Source organism: Bombyx mori, chromosome 9, assembly GCF_030269925.1.
Source record: "Bombyx mori chromosome 9, ASM3026992v2".
Taxonomy (NCBI): Eukaryota; Metazoa; Arthropoda; class Insecta; order Lepidoptera; family Bombycidae; genus Bombyx; species Bombyx mori.
In genome coordinates this window covers 13,820,548-13,839,138 of record NC_085115.1, presented here as the reverse complement: position 1 = coordinate 13,839,138, position 18,591 = coordinate 13,820,548, and the positions used below count along the sequence as shown (strand labels likewise).

General features: G+C 38.3%; 1 protein-coding gene across 3 annotated transcripts in view; it reads right to left on the bottom strand.

Moving 5' to 3' along the window:
- Nucleotides 1–18,591, bottom strand: part of LOC101736902 (tolloid-like protein 1) — a 138,908-nt gene that overhangs the window by 64,549 nt on the left and 55,768 nt on the right. For all 3 annotated transcript variants that reach the window (XM_021351230.3, XM_012694771.4, XM_038012762.2), the window contains one exon: nt 17,835–18,094. In XM_021351230.3, the coding sequence (XP_021206905.2) occupies nt 17,835–18,027 (193 nt within the window). In that variant the 5' untranslated portion in view covers nt 18,028–18,094. The remainder of the gene's footprint in view (nt 1–17,834; nt 18,095–18,591) is intronic.

Genomic DNA, 18,591 nt, shown 5'->3' with positions numbered 1-18,591 from the left:
TCTAATATATATAAAAATAGGCAAAATTATAATTTGCGTAATTACTGATAATAGGACCTCTTGTGGGACCGTACGGGTAGGTACTATTTCTGCCTATTACTGCCGTGAAGCAGTAATGCGTTTCGGTTTGAAGGGTGGGGCAGCCGTCGTAAATATACTGAGACCTTAGAACCCATATCTCAAGGGGATGGTGGCATTTACGTTGTAGATGTCTATGGGCTCGCGTAACCACTTAACACCAGGTGGACTGTGAGCTCGTCCATCCGTCTAAACAACAAAAATAAATAAAAAAGACTGGATAATAAGCACCCTGATAAAGGACAAACATATCTGTTCATTGCACGAACGTTTGCCTGATGTGTGAATCAAACCCATGAGCTATGAGCTCGTCCACCTACCTAAGCAATAAAAAATACCTATATTTCTGTAACAAATTGTAGTGTAAACAAAAGTCATTAATGCCATTCTTGGTAGCAAGTAACGTTATTTTTTCGCCGCGTTAATGAAATTCGAGAGTCCTTTGCAATCATTTTTACTTTGCACTAATCAGTTAACTCCTTCCCGCCGAGAGTCGGTTCAGAGCAGTTTTAGCCTCTTGATTAAAATGAAGTGCTTGAGGAAATGTTTTTCTCCCAAATTGAATTTTCTTGGTATTTCCTTTTGTTCTGTAATTATAATAAATGATAAGATAAAATTATAAATAAAGTCGTCGTGGCCTAAAGGATGAGACGTCCGGTGCATTCGTGTTGAGCGATGCACCGGTGTTCGAATCTCAGGCGGGTACCAATTTTTCTAATGAAATACGTACTCAACAAATGTTCACGATTGACTTCCACGGTGAAGGAATAACATCGTGTAATAAAAATCAAACCCGCAAAATTATAATTTGCGTAATTACTGGTGGTAGGATCTCTTGTGAGTCCGCGGGTGTAGGTACCACCACCCTGCCTACTTCTCCCGTGAAGCAGTAACGCGTTTCGGTTTGAAGGGTGGGGCAGCCGATGTAACTATACTTGAGACCTTAGAACTTATATCTCAAGGTGGGTGGCGCATTTACGGTGTAGATGTCTATGGGCTCCAGTAACCACTTAACCCCAGGTGGGCTATGAGCTCGTCCACCCATGTAAGCAATAAAAAAAAACCCAAAATAGAGCCCGGAAGATGAAACATCGAACTACAATAAGAACCAAGAATACGAAACCCCGTAATCTGTTCTAGTGGCTATCGGGGTGCATGGATGACGTATCCCAATATGAATACTTCTTCTCTATATCTTGAAACATGAGGAATCTAAATGTCATCATGGTATTCGCTCTGGGACAACGCATGGTCGCTTCATACAAAAACCAGCAAAAACAATTAATGTTCATAATTGAGTACATGAAGCTATCTTGTAACATGATAAAACAAAGACGTACTGATATTCTCAATTTTTTCCGTCTGATGTGAAACGTGACTATAAATAGTCGATAAACTCTTGTAAAGGTCACTTTCTGTCTTTGTTAGACAATTATTTGTAAATTACCGTATCTTGAGATATAGTTTAATACTTATAAGTTTTTATGCGCGGTGCATTTACGCATGAAACAAGGTTTGGACGAAAACAGTTCCCGATATTGTGGACCGAATGGAAAGCAGTCGACGTCGCCCAAAACAAGTCATTTCGCATCCTCCCGATCCACTAACGGTGCTTTTGGGTACCTCAAGCACCGGTCATCGTTCTCGTCGAACCCGTCGCTTACGGCGAAGGGCTCGACGAGTAAATTAACCCACAGACACAGCCCACTGAGTTTCTCGCCGGATCTCCTCAGTGGGTCGCGTTTCCGACCCGGCGGTAGATTCTGCGAAGCACGGCTCTTGCTAGGGTTCGTGTCAGCAACGTCGTCAGGTCTGAGCCCCGTGAGCTCATCTACTAGTTCGGCGAATCTAGAATAACCCCTCGAGATTACTAGAATAAGTAGGAAAAAAAAAGAAAAAAAAAAGAGATTCATCTACACGTAGACAAGCTAAACAAGCGAGGATCAAACCTCGGATGTGTAAGTACACATCGTAGTGGGCAAGGTGCATTGCGTTGGGGCCAAAACATTTTCAAAGGAGGACGTAGCGTGCGTGGTAGACCGAAGCGGTGCACCGAAGACTTACTACAGCTTATTAAAATCTAGTGGATGTGACCGGCCCAGGACCTTTACGGCGAACCTAAAGGCGGAGGGCAACATTAAAGTCCTTTTTTATCTCAGGCCGGGAGCCGAATCTCCTACGAGGTCCCCGCGCCCAGGGGGCGCGCGGGGTATATGGGACTTGATGTTGGGCCCTACCGCAATAAATGACACCCCTGCACTCTTACACCCGACGTCCGATCTCCGTCCGGGGTCAGAACCCGGTCAGAATAGGGGGGTTCCCGCAGTCAACACTATAACCAGACACGTGGCGCCACCCCGAAGACGCCCGACCGACAAGTCGCTGAGGCGATAGTCCGACGACCAACGACCGCGGTACGGAGGCACTACCAGGCTGCCCGGGCGATACCGATGGTGTTTCGGGATACCCCGCTGGGTCAGAACCAGCCTACCGGGTCGGAACGCGATACACCGCCAACCGGGTTGCTCTTCCACAGTATGTTCGGCGACGACAGAGTCGACAAGGCGGACTAAATCACAGGCCGCGGCCGCCGACGCATCGTCCCATCCTCCTGGTGGATCACCAAAGTTCGACATAACTCAATCTGTTACCCTCCTCGATCGGATATGTCCAGCAGTAGACATCTATGGACGGATGACAATATCAGTCTCTGGTCTCCTTAATACAGTTTGGGTTTTATGATATATCTTATATATTATTATTAACACAAAATGTTGTTCTTTCATCGTCCACACTGATGGGATTTTAGACCGACCTTAATAGGTAAAAGTATATCGTACTTTTTCCAATCGTTATCTTCGTTATTTTTGTTGTTCGTTAATTTGAGAACAAAACAGAGGTACATAAGGTTTAACTTTTAAAAAAAACGGCAAAATAAATATTGACAAATTGGAACATACATCCGGAAGACATTTCAAAAGTTAAATTGAAGCTCAATGTGTATAGCCATAGGGCTTAAAAAGGCATACCATTTCTAAATTGAGTTTGACCGCTCATTTGTCATGCCCTCGACGGGAGCCGAGTGAACTGTGAAAGGGTCTACAAACATCCTAATTGATCGTGTTAACGACTTTAAGCGCAAATAAAGCTAAAGATAAATAATGTTATATTATGTTTTCGAAGGCCATAAGGTCGGATGTTTTGAATAATTTCAAATGATGTTTTATGTATTCGGTTAGGGCTTCTTTTTGAATGAGACCTTTACTAATGAAAACTGACATGTACATTTTGGGCTATTTTTGCGTTTACTTTCAACCACGAAGCAGTTATGTGTTTCGGTAAGGTTAGGAAGTGCGGAAGGGCCCTAAGCTCCTTGGGCCCGCGGTCTGCTCCCGATATCAGCAGGTCCCACGTATCCCGCGTGCCCCTTTAGGCACGGGGACCTCGCAGGAGGTTCGGCTCCCGGCCCGAAAAAAACAGAAAAAAAGTTAGGCGAATCCAGTTGTTTATGAACAAATTAAACTGGAGAATATACTACACAGTGAAATCTCCATGAAAATCGGTGGTGCAGTACTCAGCGCCTCTGGCTGTTGCGCCGAGGGTCATGGGTTTGATTCACACATCAGGCAAACATTCGTGTGATGAACAGATCTGTTTGTCCTTTATCAGGGTGTTTATTATCGTCTTTTTATTTTTTATTGCTTAGATAGGTGGAGGTTAAGTGGTTACTGGAGCCCATAGACATCTATGACGTAAATGCGCCACCCAACTTGAGATATAAGTTCTAAGGTCTCAAGTATAGTTACGACGGCTGCCCCACCCTTCAAACCGGAACGCATTACTGCTTCAGGGCCGAAATAGGCAGGGTGGTGATACCTACCCGAATTCACAAATGGTCCTACCACCAGTAAAAATACTCTAGTCTCTGGTATTGTATCTGGTATATAACACCGTGTATCCTAAATCGGCGCCGAATGACCATGCGTGTTTTGCTCCCATTTAATATTAGTTACTTAGCTTAGCCAAATTAGTTTCTTTAGTAATGATCCAAGCAAGGAAACATCAAAAAATTGTATACCTATAAATTCCAGATGCTTTAGACAATCTAATACGTTTGTAGGGCTGTTGATGTAAACGCACAGCCGGACACAAACCCTTGGGGTGGATTTTAAAAGTAATCGCATCCCTTATCACCGTCTCATTCGCAGCTCGAGTGACACTCGCTCTCTCAGGATATGAGCTTCTTTCAAATGTCAGGGTAAATTTTTGACACACAGACATTTACAACGTGCAATGTCCTAGCGGATAAACCAAATATAATATTTGAGTCGACTATTATCAAAGCCGGCAACGTGACTTTTAGACAATTATTGGTAAATCAGAAAAACGAATTATTGACTTTGTATTCCATTGGCAGTCACAAAACTCTTCTGAACGACATCTTAGATAAATAACAGGTTAAGTATTAACCTTTATTTAATGCAGGTTTTGAACCGTATTCTTTGAGGGAGACGATTATATTCAAATCAATCTGTATTGACATATCAATAACATTTTTTTGTCCAAATGCACATATTGCCACCTTTGATAATAGACGACTCATTTAGATGTTATTGATGATATGTCGTGTCAAAGTCCTTATACAGGGTGTCCCAAAAAATAGTGTCAAGCCGAAGTCCAGAACAGTATGTTCCGCGATTTTTGGTAGTTTTCGAGTTACGATTTTTTTTTCTGTGCTAAGGCACCTTGTTGGTAACTGTGACGTGAATAGTTAAAGTACCTAAATGCCTGATTCTTTTTATTTATTAAATGAATACTAAGACTAGCTGATTCAGAAGTATTTCCATCCAATGATCTTTTACAAAAAAAATTGAACCTAAAAAAGTAAAAAATCCTGCTTTGAAGCCTATTTAAAAAATAAAGTTACATAAACTTTTTTCATTAATTCGTTTCCAAAGTGCAATCTCCGATGACGTTCATATTTATTTAACCTCATTACATATTTCAGATTTATTTTATCAAAATACTGCTTTAATTATAAATTAATAATGTTTGTTCTAATATTGGCGGAACGATCCCACAGTGTGTCTCGACTCCGCACTCGACATTTCTACTCGAAAAAAAGTTAAACAGTCATCTTCTTTTGCACGAATACGGCTGTCTGTTTGTACGCATATTTTCAAAGGCCAAGTATTGTTGGTTCCATTAAAATAAGGCGGAAATATTTTATGGTCTCATGAAAACGGCAAAGGAATGTTTTTATTCGAATAACATTGATATTATGTGGGTAATTTGTATTTTGTGAGAATTATGGATTTATATTTGTCTACGCTTTGAGATTGAAATGTATTTTTTAGATTACATACTCCATAGAATACTTTACTGGCTGTAGTACGCCATATGCAAGCGTGCGTTAGTATTTATTTCAAACCGCTTGGGTTATAAAGCGTTGCAAATAATAATTATTCATTCATTTCTTTTCGCGGACACCATTTCAAAAATGAAACATCCCATGTCACATTCGTAGCTCAATCGAATGTAATGGCACCTCATAGGTTGAAATCCTTCAAAAGATTAGTCAGTAGAGCACTTCAAATTATTACTAAAAATATTAACTAACTAGCGACTCGCCCTCGCTTCGCTTCGGAAACTGTAATTTATTATTAATTTCTCCACTATTTAATGGATGTTATTATACATATAAACCTTTCTCTTCAATCACTTTATCTATTAAAAAAAACCGCATCAAAATCCGTTGCGTAGTTTTAAAGATTTAAGTATACATAGGGACAGACAGATATAGGGACAGAGAAAGCGACTTTGTCTTATACTATGTAGTGATTATTCAAATGTTGATAATAACTTTAAACTTTAAATAGCTCAATAACACTTTAGTCGCTCGTGGCCACAATCATTTTACATTATACGAAACGTGGCAAATCATGTAATAACAAAGCCGAGATTAAACAGTAAAAGCAGTTTTAGTTATATCTACGACCCACGAAAATCATAAGGTAATCTATAGGTCGAAAATAATTGTCTTCGTTGGCATTTGGGTATAAAAGGATACGAAACTAAGGCCAAAATCAACGGGGAACACACAAAACGAGGAAGCAAAAAACCCAAAGAACCAAGCCGCTCAATTTTATTGGAAAATTTCACGGCGACTCGTAAAATACCTTACGAGAGTTTTCGCATAATCCTAACTCGGCCGTCAAAGTGAATTTTTCATTACCACTCGACAATAGTGAACATTTTTCAATAACCACATCTTTTCTATACTAATATTATAAAGAGGAAAGATTTGTTTGTTTGTTTGTTTCGAATAGGCTCCGAAACTACTGGACTGATTTGAAAAATTCTTTTTCCATTAGAAGCCGACATTGTCCCTGATGAACACAGGCTACTTTTTTTAATTTTTTTTTATTTTATTTTTTTGGTTTCATGTCTGTTTTAATGTTTCCGAAGCGAAGCGAGGGCGGGTCGCTAGTTTGTATTATAAAATTTCATATTGTTAATGTGTTTAATAGCTTAGGTGGACAGACCAAGCGTGAGCCATCTGGTATTGAGTGATTTAGTAGCCTATAGACATCATGACGCGAATACTGACATGTACCTTAATACATTGCTTAGTCGGATGCTCTTGGCAGAGTAGTCGGGGCTGTCAACGGACAGGGTTACGTCTCGTTATCGCCGCTCGCTTCCAAGGCAGCCACATGTCGAGCGATGTTCCTCCATTGGAGGCAGCTGTTGGCATTGCGATTTTTTTTTTATTGCTTAGATGGGTGGACGAGCTCACAGCCCACCTGGTGTTGAGTGGCTATCGGAACCCATAGGCATCTACAACGTAACTCTTCTTGAGAAAGCGAGACAAATTCTAAATATAGTAATATTAATAACTTTTTTTATTGCTTAGATGAGTGGACGAACTCACAGCGCACTTGGTCTAAATTGGTTACTGGAGCTCATAGACATCTACAAGGTAAATGCGCGACCCACCTTGAGATATAAGTTCTAAGGTCTCAGTATGGTTACAACGGCTGCCCCACCATTCAAACCGAAACGCATTACTGCTTCACGGTAGAAATAGGCAGAGCGGTGGTACCTACGCGTGAGGACTCACAAGACGACCTAGCTCCAGTAATTTAGTTAAAACTAGTAATAGTTTTTGTAAACACTTAACACCAGACGCACCGTGAGATTAAGTAACATCCAACAGCAATAAAAACTGTATATCAACACATGATGATATGATTTTCTCATCAAATTAAGATAATCACTTCAAAATTCTATTAACTCATGCACGCCCGCACCCCTGATAGAGATAAGGCATGTATCCACACACAGTTCATAAATACAGAATATTGATGGCGGTATGCTGGTGGCCAATGAGATTAATAGGGTTGTAGGTAGACTACAAAAATAAATAAGTTTCGGAGTTAAATATGACTGTATTTTAAACGGCTGTTGGGATCTGAATGACTTAACTTTTTTTATTTTGCACAGATAGGTGGACGAGCTCACAGCCCACCTGGTGTTAAATGTTTACCGGAGCTCATAGACATCTATGGCGTAAATGCCGCCACCCACCTTGGGATAGGAGTTCTAAGGTCTCAGTATAGTTACAACGGCTGTCTCACCCTTCAAACTGAAACGCATTACTGTTTCACGGCAGAAATAGACAGGATAGTGGTACCTAACCGTGCGGACTCTACCACCAGTAGAGGTCCGACCATCATATAAGTATCCATATAAATTTCTATTCACAGAAATAGCTGGAGGTCTAGTAGTTTTTTTTTTATTGCTCTTTTTATTGCTCTCGTCTGCTCACGAGTGCTCGGCTCACCTAGTGGTGAGTGGTTACTGTCGCCCTAGGACCTCAGCAAAGCTAGGAGCACAGACAAGTCACTGCCTACCGTTTGTTTGTGTTTATTTTTTTCTTAATCAAATCATCAAAGGATATTATCAAAATAACCCTTCTACTCATATCTGTTCATAAACTACTGATACCATGCACCCCACGCTTTTTTAAAATATGTAAAATCATTTTTTCTTACATTACTTTTAATTCAAATTTATTAAAATTTATTTCCTATTTTTAGTTGGATTTTCTATAAAAGCGCATTTTGTTAGTTTTTTAAACTATTATTTATTTTTAATTTTGTAGTTGAATTTCAATTTTTTAAATTTATTTTTTTAATATTGAATTGTCATCGGCCCTTAATAAGTATACCAAATTTCGAGTTAATCCGACGTTTTGAAGGGGGTCAAAATCATGTTCAAAGATTCCGTTACATACTAACATACATACGTGTGAAGCTAATAAAAGCGTATTAAAAAGTTGCATTGCCGAGCCCTAGCCCTGGTTAATCTAAGCCACTTAATAATCTGTCATCAGTTGACCTCTTTTGAACTTTCAAGGCAACACTTTTCACGTGAACAAATTTTAAATTAACGAAGCCTCCACATTACATTAGCGTACAAACAAACGTGTGAATTAAATTTTGAAAACATTAAAAGAGGAAAATCGTTTTTACACCACAAAGGACATTGGAGTGGAAGAAAAATTACCAAACATTTCGCTCGTATGAACGTAATTCGTGTTTGGAATTGTAAAAAATATTGTACGCACATTAGATCTCAAATATTTAACGGCCGTCTGGTGTAGTGGTAAGTGACATGGTCACTACACAAGGGGGTTGCGGGTTCGAATCCCGCCAAGGGAAGATATTTGTATGATAAATATAAATGTGTTTTCCAGGGTTACGGATGTATATTAAATATATGTATGTGTGTAATAAAAATCTTACATTTATATCCGTTATCTGGTACCTGTAACACAAGTTCTTTACGAACTTATCACGGGACCAGTTAACGTGGCGTGATTTTTAGTAAATATTTATTTATTTATTTATATTTAGGTCGACTTGTAAATATGACAATGTGTGCTGTGATGTAAATTCAGACATGCGTAGCCTGAGTGAATGACGCGTTTTAAATACTATTTAGGTATAATATAAACATGTATTTGGTAGTTTTTTGGTCACATATGTGATGTAACTCTTCTTGAGAAAGCGAGACAAATTCTAAATATGGTAATAATAATAACTTTTTTTTATTGCTTAGATGGGTGGACGAGCTCACAGCCCTCCTGGTCTTAAGTGGTTATTAGAGCACATAGACATCTACAACGTAAATGCGCCACCCACTTTGAGATATAAGTTCTAAGGTCTCGGTATAGTTACAACAGCTACCCTACCCTTCAAACTGAAACGCATTGCTGGTTCACGTCAGAAATAGGCGGGGCGGTGGTACCTACCCGTGCGGACTCCCAAGAGGTCCTACCACCAGTGAGGAACAATGACGCATGGTCATCCGGTCCTAAATTAGGTTTCTTGTTGCTACCAGAGGCTGACATACATACGTATATACGTTTAAATATATAAACATAATAATATAGATAGTAAACACCCAGACAAAGAGCAAATAAATTTAATCATGATATACCTATATATATGTTTCAGTCAAAATAAACTAAATCTGGGTGATTTATGGCGCTTTAACTTGTGAACGAAGTTGACAATAAAACTAGTTAGCGTCTAATATTGTTTGGGAATACGACGCTAAAATAAGAAGTAATTGTGTACTCTGATTAACATTTAGATACATTTTTCAACTGTAATTATTTAAAATGAGATTACAACATCGTTGTAAGAATTGCAAAGCGGCGAATTTTCCATTACTTATGCTTACGTCCGCATGATTATATATGTTACTAGCGACCCGCCCTCGCTTCGCTTCGGAAACATTAAAACTCACATGAAACCAAAAAAATAAAAAAATATATATATAAAAGAAGTAGCCTATGTTCATCAGGGACAATGTCGGCTTCTAATGGAAAAAGAATTTTTCAAATCGGTCCAGTAGTTTCGGAGCCTATTCGAAACAAACAAACAAACAAATCTTTCCTCTTTATAATATTAGTATAGATGTGACAATATGTTATATGTACGGTTCCTGATCCAAAGTAAAGGGTGTTAACTGTCCTTTATAAATAAAACAAGTTAGTTCCGATTTTATTCCGTATATTGTCATGAGCGTCTGAAGTGTTGGGTGGGCTATGTACGACTGACTATATCAAGCGACTAGGCATACTCGCCCGCTCCGCTGCGCATTTAAAATTAACATTATTATTTATTGTCATTATTATTAGGGAGTCCAACACTCATATAAATATTAGCCTATCCATTAAGTACATGTATTTTCTACATGAATACCAAGTTTCAAGTCAATCGGATGCATGGTTCAGTAGTTATAAAGGAACATCCGTAAAAATCACTGTAGATTTATACCTATATATTAGTATAGATTAAATATAAATAGACAGAAATGCTTTTGACACCACAGTGCTACAAAAAGACTCATGCATATTATATTTTGTTTATTTGTGTAATTTTTATTGTATAGTGAACCCAGTTGAAAATTTTAAAAATATATTGAATTATTATACTCAATTTCGTACTGATTTTCGCTGTAACAATAAGGACCTAAATAGCTTCGAATTAATTGAGTCGTCACGGGAAACTCAAAGGGCGAAACCTGTAAGCTATTAATTTTGACGTCGCCACCATCAGCCTTCAATATTAATATTCGACGTCCACTAAGCGGACCCGTTTGGCCTTTGAGCAAAATTAGATTTAATAGATGATAAAAAATAATACTTTTAGCACAGCTGTGTCAAAATGTGATAAAATTTTATTTTTGCTAGGTTGTAAGTCCATATTATTTTTAAGTGCTCTTATTTATATAATGCTCTTGTGCCTTGAATGATTTCATTGTTATAATTATAATTAAGTGGAAATAATTTACAACTTGATATATTTACGTTGTTAAAGCAATATTCAGCATAGACAGGGAAAATTCCTGCGACAGCTGTAAGAAGTCTCCTCCACAATTTCGGGGCAGTGATTGAGGTATTATATTATTATTGGTTTCCTACGGGATCGCAGATTTGAGCTGAGTCTTCCGAAAGGGCTGTTATGATAAGTTTGTTTATAAGTTCCCTAGAGTTAGCCAGTGTTAACGATGTCATTACTTTTCAATGATATTTCTGCACGACCAAAAATTTGGAGCTTCAAATTAGCCGACTTAACCTAATAAGTGTATGGCTCTAATAAAGAATAAAAAAAAAACTTCGAAAAGTCATAAATATTACATTTTACTTGTTTTTCTGTGAGTAACGGCTATCCAACTAATAATACTAATTAAATACGTAAGACACAAATATTTATGTGTGTACATGCAAGTTTGTGTCATACCCTAACAAATGTTACACAAACAGTATGTGCCGTTTTGATTGGTTGGGCGTTTCACATTAGTCTTAATTATTGTACAGCACGCCTTCCATTGACCCGTTAACGAGTTTTTCGACACCCTGCCATTGGGGTTAAACATACGTACATATATTTGTCGGCAGAGAAACGGTAATCACATAAAATTCTAAAATTTGGAACTCTTCGTACGACGTTCTGTGAGCTCGCGTTAATAGACATTATGTAATTTATAGTAATTTAATATAAATTTCATTGCACCTATCACTATTTACTCGGCACTACCTTTGATCGACTGGTAGAAAATGCCTTAGGCATTAAGTCCGCTAGTGTAAATTTTACATGAAGTGTATTAAACAAAAATAGTAAAAAATAAAACTATTATTTCCTAGGTTTCGAATATTTGACAGTTTTCGTGGCCACATACGACTGACGGTAACGATGGTCATGCGAGATTAAACCATAAAAGCAGTTACGATTAAGTCGTGTTTAAATTGCAGTATCCAACTACACCTATCTACGTTATTGTTATCCCCGTTAGTGCTAATTGTGTTAGACAAAGATTTGTCGAAAAAATAACAACGAATTAACGGTTGCTCCAATCGGAGTTCCTGTGGTAGGCCAAGATAACAAGGATGCCTGTTTAATTGAAAAAATACTATTAAAACCGTGTGTTATAAAATGTATTATCTATATAGTAATACGTGAAGCAAAAAATTTGTACCCGTTTTTACGAAAATTGCGCGGACGGAGCAGAATGAAATTTCCCACACATATAAAGAATATAGAGAAGGAGTGCAGTATGTTAATTTTTTTTTTTTAATTATGCATAAAAAATACATTAAATCAATAAAACAAAACATTACACATGTACTTGACACACACACGCATGTATACTACGAGTATATTTTTATGTCAAACTTTTCTGATTGCTTATAATCTGTAGTTAAATTGAGAATAGATTAAATATTGTTACTCTTTATTAATATAGTCTTTCCGAAATATGTGATTATAGAAAATAAGACATGACTTAAAGGCCTTAGTTACCAGGTCATAAAATCCCTTAAAAAATAGATTTTGACAATAGGATCATAATACTGTAGAAACTTATAATTTCAATTAGTTATAGTCGAATTTCGACTACCGGGACACCACTAGTAATAATTACGGTGTCAAAGTTTGACTGTTCTCACACAATTTACTGGTAGGACCTCTTGTCAGTCCGCACGGGTAGGTACCACCACCCCGCCTATTTCTGCCGCGAAGCAGTAATGCATTCTGGTTTGAAGGGTGTGAAGGGTGAGGCAGCCGCTGTACTGGGATTTGGAACTCGTGACGCAAAATGGGGTTTCATGTTTACATCGTCAATGTTTATGGGCTCCGGTAACTATTTAAGACCAGGTGGACCGTGAGTTCGTCCATTCGTATATAAATAAAACATTACACGTACTCAATAGTGACTTCCACAATGAAAGAATGACATTGTGTGAAATAAGTACATATATGACATATGTATAATATAATTTTTTACTGGTGGTAGGACCTCTGTAAAGTCCGCGCGGGAAGGTACCACCGCCCTGCCTATTTCTGCCGTGAAGCAGTAATGCGTTTCGGATTGAAGAGTGTCGCAGCCGTTGTGACTATACTGCGATCTTAGAACTTATATCTCAAGGTGGGTGGCGCATTTACGTTGTAGATGTCCATCGGCTCCAGTAACCACTTAACACCAGGTGGGTTGTGAGCTCGTCCACAAATCTAAGCAATAAAAAAAAAATCAATGTAGTATGTATTTATGATCATTAAAATTCGCGTATTTCACAACCCTAGAAATGCACTCAAATTTCAAGCCCGAATTTACTATTTGGGAGTTTTTTTTTTTCATTTCGACGTTCGCGCATCAAAGAGACCGCACAAAGGATTTTCAGGAGATTTTCTCGGAATCAAGCCTGCTACAACCATTCGCTACGAGAATACGGCTTCGTAGCGCGTTTTGACGTAGTGCTTGCTACGAAGTGTAGGCTCTACGAATTAATTTCAACGAACAATGAGAATGTGCACTTGGAAACTAAATGAATATGCAATTTCGAAAAGGGCACATGTCGCATATTTTGTCAAATACGTTTTTTCATATCCATGTAGTTTTGAGGCTTACCTACACCCATTTTATAATAATTCCAATAATTTTCAATTGCTAATTAAAACTAAAATGTATCTCAAAAGTTAATATTTTAAACTTTACACTGCTTTAGAAAATAGTCAGTTTTTTTTTCATTTCCTGAACATTTTACATTTTCAGAGATGTGCCCTTTTCGAAATTGCATATTCAAATGTATATGACTTTATTTGCATCTCCAATGATAAGATTGATATTAAGCTATTAATTGGTACTGTGAACCTAATTCGGCTAAGACGACGACGACTGAAGTCTTAGTCTTTTTAGTTTTTATTGCTTAATTGGGTGGACGAGCTCACAGCCCACCTGGTGTTAAGTGGTCACTGGAACCCATAGACATCTACAACGTAAATGCGCCACACACCTTGAGATATAAGTTCTAGGGTCTCAGTAAAGTTACCCTAGTAAAGTTACCCTCAGTAAAGTTTCCCTAGCGTACTCAAAAGTAGTGGCTCCTTTGTCGTATCACTCTTGTCAGAGCGGTCGTGATCGTCATTCAGTATCATTGCTGTGGGCAGATGCAATGCGCCTCACGAGCAATCGCCGCTTCTATCTAACGGCTAACTGCCGAATTGACTTGGTCGGTCCATCGCATGGGCAACCTTCCACGCGATCTAGTGCCTTCTAATTTGCCCTGAACGACAAAGCGCACTATGGAGTCATTGACGTAGAGTAGAGGCAGTTACTTGTAATTAGGTGGTTCGTCAAATTGAAATTGGTATCCGTGACAAATCATAAAGGCCCTTAAAAGTTCTAGCTCATAGGAATTCTGCAGTAGAAACTGGGTCGCGATATAAACTCAACGCACCCCGATAAATCGTTTCGAATCCGATTTTTAGGAACCAACCAAACGAGGATTTGTTTTATTGACTGAAAGGTTTGTTGAGTGACGGATTTTAATTTACGTCCCTTCCGTACGTACAGAGCTTCGACGTTTTTGGGAGTGATAATTGCATTTTTGTCTATAAAACATTTCGTTCGGAGAAGTGGAATTAAATATTTTTATATTTCGTCTGTTGATACTTCTTCTTATTAATAAATGTCGAGGATACGTGAATTGGTTCAGGGTTGTACATATTCATACTTACATCTCACCTTTTTACATGTTTTAGCTACGTAATAATCACAGTTTGTTGATTTTTAACGAGTAAAATCAACAGCCAAAAATCGACATAAATATTGCTAGGATCATTTGAAGTTAAAAGAAGAGGTTGTCTTCGAGAAAACACACACACAGTAGTTGACTTAATTAACCTTGAAGTATAAAATTAAATCCAAAAATTGTATAAAATTGCGTAGTTGCTGGTGATTACCAGCCGGCCGAAACTGAAGCTTGCGAAAAAGTTCTGTCTTCCTGTTTGAAAGTCTATGTATAATTTGATAGATCTCACATCTCGCAATAGATGTAGGCTTTGTGATGTCGGGTGTAAGAGTGCAGGGGAGTCGCTTAGTGCGGTAGGGCCCTAAAATCCCTTGGGCCCGCGGTCTGCTCCCAACACCTTGCAGATCGTTAAGTCCCACATACTCCACGCACCCCCTAGGCGTGGGACCTCGTAGGCCCACAACCCATAAAGAAAACATACCAGATGGGTGGTAACGCCGTGTTACATTTATTTCAATCTAAAATCATCGTAACACAGCTGCTAAAAGCGAACGTTGCATTCACACGCTTTTAACCGGTATAGATAAAACAAAAAAGTTCAACAACGATTTTAAAACTCCGTTTTCAACTGTCCAATGGACAATGTGGGTATTTGGAGCCGGCTTCGTGCGGAACCATTAAAAAGCGTTAAAACAGAAATCAACGGAGCGACGATAAAAACCAACCCTTCCAGTGTTCTCGCGCGCGACGAATCTGGCCCAATATGACGCTTATAAGCGTATGCTTAAATAATATTTATTTTAATAGCCTAAATTCAGGATAAAGATTTTAGTAGTAGTAGGCCACATTAGATAGAGGGCAAGCGCGCCGTGAGCAGAACACAAGCCAGATGGTCACATCTAGTAAGAGAAGTACTTAGTGATAGACTGTATCATGCGGTCCATACCACCCATTATCGAACACTGTGGAGAAACATCACATGTGGTCGCGATCCTCAGCAGGGAGGGAACGATATAGAAGAAGGCTGCACTGAATACGTAAGAAAAGAGTTTCCATTTTTGTCTTAAATGCCAATTAGAAACACACGACGCATCGTTTCATTGTGGCCAAATAGACAAAATGGAAGGCGATATTTACCCATGCGGGCACGTTTTACGCCATACCACCAGTGATCACAGAAATTTACAAAAATTCGTTGTTCGATTTTTATTACGCGTCTGTTATTCCTTCATCGTGGTAGGCGATCGTGAAAGTTTGTCGTTTACGTATTTTCGTAATTATGCACCTTTTTTTCCTATCTATGCTGATAGCCTTGAAAATCTATATTATCAGCGTTACTCTAGCGTGTAGGTGAAATCTCAGGGCTCAAACCGGCGGTGTCGTTAACAGTGGCCCTAGCAAGAGCAGCGCTTCGCAGAATCTACCACCGGATCGGAAACGCGACCCACTAAGAAGGTCCGGCGAGAAACTCAGTGGCCTGGGCACCTAAAGAAACGATGACTGGAATTGTAATTAATTATCTTTTGTATTATATAAATAGCAATTATCTTTTACTACTTTTTTAACGAAGAAATATTGATAAATATGGAACTATTACCTATCTATGTAAACATATAAAATTCGATGTGTGTGTGTGCGTGTGTGTGTGTGTGTTTGTGTGTGTGTGTGTGTGTGTGCATGTCGAGATTCTGAAACGGCTGAACCGATTTCGCTGAAATTTTCAGTAAACCTTCAAATTGGGCTGGCAGATAATCCTATAATTGTAAGTTTGGTAGTGCTCGGATCAGAGTCACATCAAAGATCGGCCATCATAGTCGACCGCATTCGATTAGTTTTTAAACTGAAACTCCTACGCGTCCACACCTCAGACCGCGTCAAAAAGCCGTATAAATTTCTTTAGTGAGGTAATCAGCGAAAATTATAACGTGTCACAGCAAGATCGAGTTCACGAAATGCGAAACCGGTTTTATGATTTGTTTGTTTTAATAAAAGCTTCGCTCCGACGTGAGCCCTCACTATTAAAACGCGCTGAGATGATAAGTCCCCTCCCATTTTCAGTAACGAATAAAGAAAGCAAAGTAATACGGCTTTAAAACATTATTACGCAATTTACTACAGAATTTCCGCATGTTTTTTTTTTCTTACATCCCCCACATCAGTATGAATTTTACGCACAATATGATTAAAATGAAAATTGAGGAATTGTATAATATTTACTAAACGAGATTTTCATGTCAGCCTAAAGATAGGGAGATAAGGTTCACTTTTGTATGACATTTTAAACTGATATAAGCGGACCGATAAAGTACAATTTGGTGTTATAGTTCATAGCCATAATTCAATCCTTAGTGCTGTGTTAGATCCCTCAAGCACCGATCACCGTCCTCGTCGATTACGACGAAGAGTTCGACGAGCAAACTAACCCATGACACAATTTACTGGGTTTTCGCCGGACATTTTTAATGGGTCGCGATTCCGATCCGGTGGTAGATTCTGCAAACCACTGCTCTTGCTAGGGCTAGTGTTAGCAAATTCTCTCAGATTGAGCCCGTGAGCTTACTTACCTATTCAGGCATAGCTAGAATAGCCTTTTAGACTACCAACGAATAGGTAGGGAAAAAAATCAACCTTAACATATGGCCTTAACAATAAATGTCTTTTCTATATCTATACTAATATTATAAAGAGGAAAGATTTGTTTGTTTGTTTGTTTCGAATAGGCTCCGAAACTACTGGACCGATTTGAAAAATTCTTTTTCCATTAGAAGCCGATATTGTCCCTGATGAACATAGGCTACTTTTTTAATTTTTTTTTTAATATTTTTTTTTTGGTTTCATGTTTGTTTTAATGTTTCCGAAGCGAAGCGAGGGCGGGTCGCTAGTATGATATAAATAGCATAATAGCAATACTGTTTTTTTTTTGTTATCAAGACATAAAGCCTTGACAACGCGAAATGAGGACATGAAATACAAGAACCGGTTATTAAGCAAAACGTATAAAAAAAAAAATACAAAGACTTTTACAACGTGTATCAAGTTTATAACATTTGCCGTTTTAGAACTTATCTTTTCTTCTGAACGATTTTATTGTATTCAGTTGAACGCTTCACTTGCATTTCGATGCTCTCAGAAAAGATTAAAATCCACTCACCGGCTTTACAAGGGTCCATTCCGATGTCTCCTGATTCTTTGTATTCAAAATGCGCAGACAATAACTCGTCCACGGTAAATTTGTGCGGTTCGTTCCTCCCCTCCACCGAGGCTACTTGTAGCGTTGCGTAAACAATTAAAGCCATAACAACGGCAGCCGTCGCCGGCACTACACGTATACAATTTGCAGTCATATTTAAGTAGTTTATATTTTACTATACTACGAACACTTTAACATTGTGCGAAGCTCGGAGAGTTTATCTGTAACAAACACAAATATAATATGTTAATTTTTTTTTTTTCTGGATCCATGATTGATTTACATAATTATGTATTTGAATTAACGTAATTTTTAGGAAAAAATACAGTGTACAGTAAAAATGTTCAACTATTAGGAAATTCGAAAAAGTCATCATTCAAATTAACTTCCTACAAATCAATAAGAAAAATTTCTTCAAAAAAATTTCGAATAAAAATTTTACGCCCGTTTATCCTTCAATGTACATTCGAAATTAATACATTTTATATGCATGTAGTATTGAAATATGTATATTTTAAAACTAGTTGAACGACAGAAACATTTATTTCGTTAAAAACATTTATATTTTTGGTGGTGGCAGGACCTCTTGTGAGTCCGTGCGGATAGGTACTACCACCCTGCATATTTCTGCCGTGAAGCAGTAATGCGTTTCGGTTTGAAGGGTGGGGCGGCCGCTGTAACTATACTTGAGACCTTAGAACTTATATCTCAAGGTGGG